We start from the raw sequence: 7,550 nt of genomic DNA, 5'->3' as shown, positions 1-7,550 counted from the left end.
ATACATATTATTTATATATGTAATGTATAAATACATATAAAGATATACATACACATGCAATGGAATAGTGTTCAGCCATAAAAAGGAAGGAAATCCTGCCATTTGTGACAACATAAATGAACCTTGAGGACATTACGCTAAGTGAAATAAGCCAAACACAGAAAGAGAAATACTGCATGATCTCACTTACACAGGAAATCTAAAAAAGTCAAGTCCATAGAAACAGAGAGTAGAAGAGTGGTTACTACTGTGGCCTGGGTCTTGGGGGAAATGGGGAGACACTGGCCAAAAGGTACAGACTTTCAGTTTTAAGATAAGTTCAGAATGGTGACTATAGTTAATAATGATGTATTATATATTTGAAATTTGCTAAGGGAGTAGATCTTAAGTCTTCTCACCACACACACACAAAAAAGTTAACTGTGAGGTGATGGATATGTTAATTAGCTTGACTGTAGTAATCACTTCACAATGTATACATATATCAAATCATTGTATTATACACCTTAAATAAATACAATTTTTATTTGTCAATCATACTTCAATAAAGCTGGAAAAAAAAATTTAAAGATAAGCCACAGAAAGGAAGTGCTCAAATAATGGCACATATCCTAAGAACAGACAAGTTGGCTTAAGTGGGCTACTGCTTGCCAAATTGGGAACAATTTGAACACAAAAAATAAAATAGAAAGCCTCTAGTCTATATTGATAAAAATTAACAAATTAAACAATAGATTTATGAGGAACGGGATATTTACACAGTTCCAAAGTACCTTCCCACAAAATATAAATTACAACAGGGAAAAGAGTTACTTTACAGTGAAGGAATACAGCAGACACCACATTAATCTAGTAATCAAGGTGAATATCATGAGTAATGGGGCAAACTGAAACCATGCACCACCACCTGATGGGATACAATGAAAAGATGAAAGCATTCCTTCTGTGGTTTCCTGACAAATCTGAATGTAATCATGAGGAAACAGCAGACCAATTCATATTGAGGGAACATTCTACAAAATAACTAGCCTGCAATCTTCAAAAGAGTTAGGGTCATTAAAGTCAAAGAAAAAATCATGGAAATATTCCAGACTGAAAAAGTCAAAAGAGACAAAATAACTAAATACAATATGAGAATTTTAGCTGGATTTTTTGCTGGATGCAGTTAGGACAATGGGTGAAACTTGAATGGAATCTGAGATGTCTCTGGATGTATCAAAGTTGATATTTTGGTTTTGAAGGTGGTGTCATGATTATGCGGTAGAATGTCCCTGTTCATAGGGTTTAAACACTAAAGCATTTGGGAATGATAAAGAATCAAATTAGTAACTTACAAATGGTTCAGGGGAAAAAAGCATTCTTTGTACTGTGCTTCCAATTTCTCTTTTAAGTTTGAGATTCTATAAGAAAATCATTAACAATAGATACTCTGAAAATTATTAAAATGTATTAAAATATAGTAATGTAAACCCACATGTATATAAAACAAACTAGAGCAGGGCAGGTTGATGCAAGTACCAAAAAGGAGTGTGTAGTTTTATCTATGCTGAAAATATATGCGACATTTTTTACTCTGAAAAGTCACTACACCTAATTAGTGTTAAATACAACTGATTTTTGATTAGTAAAACTTTGGTTGTTCCAAATCTATTTCTTTTTCTTTTTTTCTTTTTTTTTGACCACGCCTCAGGGCATGTGGGATCTTAGCTCCCCAACCAGGGATCGAACCCGTGCCCTCTGCAGTGGAAGTGTGGAGTCCTAACCACTGGACTGCCAGAGAAGTCCCCCAAATCTATTTCTTAAAAATCATCTCAGAAAGGCAGTTAGTCTAGCCTGGTAATGACTGGCTGAAGTTCAAATATGGTGGACTGATTTTGTCTTTGCTAACTAGAAAAGTCATAAAAAGTTTTCAGATAAATAAAACACCATAAAAATACACATTCTTGATCTAACAATAAATATTAGAAAACATGGAGCAGTTCAAAAATTTGGGCCAGCAACCAGACGTATGTATCTCTTAACAGAGATTTCACTTCTACTGTATAGAAAGTTTCTCTCCTCTCCTTCCAGTATCACGGGCAGTATTGATCAAGAGATGTTCTGAAGCAGCAGCTGGTGCAACTGATTGGAAGCTATGAAGAAAATTTTTACTGAAAGTCCTAGAATTTTAGATGTATGTATCCCAGGATAACAAAAATATCTCTTTGACAACCAAAGCTCTCTTCTTTCTAAACTCTATATGTTATAAATAACACCTATGTGAGAACTGAGATCTTATCCCAAGTCACTCTAAAAGAAAGAATGGATTCCCAGGTTACTTGGCTTTTATTCAGCACTACTCCTGCCACATCTCAAAGACAAAGAAGACTAAGGGATGACAAAGATTGATTTCTTTCCTCAACTCCACCTGTATGTGGTCTATACAACACTATAAATTCTGCCAATAGATACATAAACCTGATAAATTACCCTGAACCATAAGCCATTTTAACAGATCCAACTGAACCTGAGATGTAATTCAACTTTTAGTTTTGTAAACTTTTACATTAACATCTCAAGACGAGTCCTGACAAAGATAGAAAGCCTGGGGCCGCTACTTCCTCTGCTTTTACAGCACAGCTTGAACAGGACATCTTGTAAGCTGAGGTTTTTCCAATGTAGCATGCAGATCTGCAAACGCCCAAAGGATATTTAGAGCCTAAAAGAAAGCAATCCTTTGAATGCCTTTTGATACAGTGGCCTGCAGAGAAGAGTAAAATCAAATAGTAGACCCTGTCCGTTTCCTTGAATAGTCCCATAGCCCTGGTTCTTAACCCTTTTTCTGTCTGCAATCATCATTATTATTATTGCATACCTGTACTATTCCTAGTTTTGCAATGGGGAAGGGACTTTTAATAAATATCCTTCACTCGGTCTCTTGGGCAACTTAATCTGAAGGTTATAATTTTATAAAAAATAAGGTCAGTTTCCTCTTATTTTTGACAGGCAGCGGGAAATAAAATCTCTACCTTAAATTTTTGGTAAAAAAAAAATCAACGTGTGTTATATTTTCATACAGTTGAATCCTAGGTAAGGCTAGTACCAATCCTGAGTATAATTAAATTGATATCATATCTGGATTAAAATTTTTAATTCTAGAAGAAAATATTTAACCATGTGAAAGACACTATCAATTACTTTGACAATTCCAACTCTTCCTTTTCTTCATGCTTTCTTGAAATTACTTCATAGATTTAATATCTTGGCATATATCTTGGTTGACTTAATTTAGAAAATAATCTCTCTGATTTGGTCCTTTCAGAATTCCTTATCTTTCCACATTTTTTTGCACTAAAATTTTCTCTAAAAATAATTCTTATCTACCAACTTATAAAATGTTAAACATTTAATTACATTGCCTGAATATCAGGTTTAAAGTTCTTGCCAGGGTCTGTCTTAGCCCATCTGGGCTGCTACAACAGAACACCATAAACTGGCTGGTTTATAAACAATAAACATTTACTTTTCACAGTTCTGGAGGCCAGAAGTCCAAGATCAGGGTGCCAGCATAGTTGGGTGAGGGTTCTCTTCTGTCACATTCTTATTATATTGTCACATGGTGGAAGGGGCTAGGGAGCTCTGTGGGGGGGGTCACTTCTATAAAAACACTAGTCTCATTCATGAAGGTTCCACTCTCATGACCTTAGCACCTCCCCCGCTCCCCACCAAGGGCCCCACCTCCTAATACCTTCACACTGGGCATTAGGACATACGAATTTGGAGGTGACACTAAAGTTCAGGCCATAGAAAGGTCTCAAAATTTAAGTCTGCTTTCAGAATGAAGTTTCCAGTATTATCTTTTTTCTTCTCCCTATATCATCCTAGAACAGGATTATCATAACTAGTATGGAGAGTTTTCTAATCCCTGTCCTTTTTAAGTACTTAAAGGATAGAAAGACATTTTCAATGTTATACAGAAGAAATCAGAAGAGCTGGGTTTGAGTCTTCATTTTTCATAACATATTATTGGATAAATTATATAATATCTTGTCCTCGATTATTTCTAAGTACTGTTATTCCCATTTTAGAAATTGAGAAACCTGAAGCTCCAAGAGGTTCAATAACTTGAGCAGGGTCAGACAGCTAATAAAAGGAGTCATGATTCAAAACTATATCTGCCTATCTTAAATATCTGTGTGTGGGTTTTTTTTTTTAAAAATTTCTGTTCTGTAATGACATCCTTAATTATTCTGCTTAATAGAAGGTTCTAATCCAAGTCATTTCAATTTTTGAAGTAACAGAACACATTCTGTTCAGTTATGCTTCCATGTTTGATATCAGATACTAGGCTAAATATGAAGATGAATAAGATACAACTCTTCCAACAAATTTACAATCTAGAAAAAAAACAGCAAAATTGGCCTTGATTATACAGGGAAGAGGTTGCCTTTTTTTTTGTACTTATCTTTGACATTTTGATCTTTCACTGGAGGTAGAACCTGTAATATATGAAAACGCAATGAATTGTGAGAGAAATTTGGTTTCAGGTCACATGCTATCATCATTGGCTCAGTCACAGAGAAGTAGCACACAAAGGTTACCTAAATGAAGCTTTTCCTAAATTGGGTTTCCAGGTCAAGAGATTTCTTTTTCATGTTGGAATAAAAGTATTGAATCAACTACTGGAATTTTCATCATGCATACAACATCTCAGTGTCTATAAGTACATGGTATGATAAGATTTTCAAAGAAAATCTTTGGTGAAAAGATTTCAGGGGTGAAAGGTAAGGATTTAGGGACAAAGACAGACTCATAACCCAGAATGAGAATCTGCACTTGTCCCAGCGGCCATAGAGAAACTGCCAAAGACATCTGACCCTAGGGGTAGTAACTAGTGTAAATTTCAGGGACTGGCTTAAAAATGACTCATGTGCCAGATTCCCTGTTGAAAAAAGCATTATAAAAAAACATTTACTCCAGAACAATGTGAAGAAAACAACTATGGAGACTATAAACAGATTTATTCTCACAACAAATATAATTATTAGTCCTTGGTGTCAATATATATTAATCATAATTATTCACACATTTGTATATTGTGATGAATATAAGCACAGAAATGTAGTTTATTTTTTAAAAATCCAATGCAGATGGTAAATTTAGTCACTGCAAAGGGGCTCTGATTTATAAATTTAAAATGTCAAGATATAAACTAAAACAAAAATGAAATAAAACAAAAGAAAAAGTAACCAAAGATGAAGTTATTTCTCAAACGGGAATAGGCAGTATACCAGAATCTATTTTCAGTCTTTCAGAAAATAAATTGGTGAAACCAAGAGTTCAGTATGAGGAAAAGCCTTTTCACAAATTTAAGAACACTTATTAAAGGAAAAAGAAAACCCCTATCTGTACATGAAGGAGTCCACCTACTGGACAGAACTGTTAACTGGTATGGAAAAAAATATCACAAGCAGGTGTTTTGTACTCTAGGCAGACATTTTCTCACCAACATGAAAATATAATTGGCTTTTTAAAAAACAATTAGCAGAGGCCTGCGGCCACCGGGACCAAACGGGCGGCATGGCAGGAGACGTGGACTGCGGAGAAGGGGCTCGCGCCCGGCGGCACGTGTTCCTAGTCCCAGAGTATTTAAAAGATGCTTCAAAGAAGATGAAAAGTGGGCTTATGTTTGTAAAACTGGTTAACCCATGTTCAGGGGAAGGAGCCATTTACTTGTTCAATATGTGTCTACCGCAGCTGTTTGAAATAAGTTTTCAAGGAAAAAAACCATTCTTGGTTTATAAATGAATCAGGAGTTCTTCTTCACTTTGCCACACCCATGGACCCTCTGTTTCTGCTTCTCCACTACCTTATAAAGGCTGATAGAGAGGGAAAGTTTCAGCCCCTGGATCAAGTTGTGATGGATGACATGTTTCCGAATTGCATCCTGTTGCTGAAACTTCCTGAACTTGAGAAGTTACTTCCACATGTGACAGAGGAGAAAGAAATAGACAAGAAGAAATATTACAAGTACAGCAAAGAGAAGACATTAAAATGGCTGGGAAAAAAGGTTAATCAGACTATGGCAGCATTAAAAACCAATAATGTAAATGTCGCTGCCCGGGTACAGTCTACTGCATTTTTCTCTGGTGACCCGGTTTCCAGTGACAAGGAAGAGGATTATATTTGTTATACCCATGGTCTGATATTTGATTACATCCCTGAAGAATTAAGTGATGACTTATCTAAATATTTAAAGCTTCCAGAACGTCCAGCTTCAGTGCCAAACCCTCCATCAAAGAAAGTAAAGTTATCAGATGAGCCCGTAGAAGCAAAAGAAGATTACACTAAGTTTAACACTAAAGATTTGAAGACTGTAAAGAAAAACAGCAAAATGACTGCAGCTCAGAAGGCTTTGGCTAAAGTTGACAAGAGTGGAATGAAAAGTATTGATTCCTTTTTTGGTGTGAAACATGTTAAAAAAATTGGAAAGATTTGAAACATTGAAAATTAAATTGAGCAAAAATATTTGCCTTCTACATGTCCCATTTTCATCCTTCCTCCATTCCACTGTACTTCCTAACCCTCAATTACCACCTTTTGAAAAAAAGTAGGACGGGGGCAATTTTCAGATTCACTTGAACATGTCTTTGTGTTTGATTTTTGTGTTTCCTGAACAAAATATGGGAAAGTAATTGTGTAACTTCATGGCTTGTGGACTCTGGAGTTCTGTTTGACATCATGAAAAGTAATCAAATGAATAGAATTAACCTCTAACATCACAATTTCCTCAATAAACTGATGTGTGACAATAAAAAAAAAAAAAAATTAGCATTACAATTCTAGCAAGAGGCAAGAACCATTAAGTGTACCTCAGTCTAGGAGGGTTTAATATATATCAAACCGAAAGGAAGGAAGGAAAGGAGAGAGGAAGGGAGGGAGGGAAGGTGTGAATCTCATCTCTTCTTTCTAGACTCTTCATGTTTCATTGTGTTCATTTTTTGCTGAGAAGCATTTTAGGGCATAGATTTTCATGTGCATTTTCCATAGGAAGATACTATGTCCTCCAAGCCCAAGAGTATTAGGAGAAAAAAAAAAAAAAGTGATAGGTGCTAAAAAAGAGGAAAGATTGTCTTATGTCCTTCATCTATACACTGCCTGCCACCCAGGACTCAGAGGTTTCATCTATTTATGTATGTAAAACTACTTTACAAAGTAAATATCTCATACAGATATAAGACAACTGAGTCACAAATGAGTCTTGTTTGACAATTCATACCAAGCAGGCAAGCAGTCTTACTACCTGATTCCTCCCTAATTACCTCACAGGAGCAGAGTTAGCCTCTGCACCCTAGAGGCAGACTGAAGAATAAAAACTTAGCCTGGGGCTTCCCTGGTGGCGCAGTGGTTGAGAATCTGCCTGCCAATGCAGGGGACACGGGTTCGAGCCCTGGTCTGGGAAGATCCCACATGCCGCGGAGCAACTAGGCCCGTGAGCCACAATTACTGAGCCTGCGCGTCTGGAGCCTGTGCTCCTCCGCAACAGGAGAGGCCGCGATAGTGAGAGGCCC

General features: G+C 36.3%; 1 protein-coding gene across 1 annotated transcript; it reads left to right on the top strand.

Moving 5' to 3' along the window:
* The first annotated feature begins 5,532 nt into the window (after positions 1-5,532).
* Positions 5,533-6,623, top strand: LOC118895780 (ribonuclease H2 subunit B-like). Its single transcript, XM_036853310.1, is given in 3 exon segments — positions 5,533-5,747; positions 5,749-6,457; positions 6,459-6,623. Coding segments are annotated over 3 exon segments (1,032 nt in total). The 5' UTR covers positions 5,533-5,559; the 3' UTR covers positions 6,594-6,623.
* The last annotated feature ends 927 nt before the right edge of the window (positions 6,624-7,550 follow it).

Source organism: Balaenoptera musculus, chromosome 5 (assembly GCF_009873245.2).
Source record: "Balaenoptera musculus isolate JJ_BM4_2016_0621 chromosome 5, mBalMus1.pri.v3, whole genome shotgun sequence".
Classification (NCBI taxonomy): Eukaryota; Metazoa; Chordata; class Mammalia; order Artiodactyla; family Balaenopteridae; genus Balaenoptera; species Balaenoptera musculus.
This window is presented reverse-complemented; position numbering and strand designations above follow the sequence as displayed.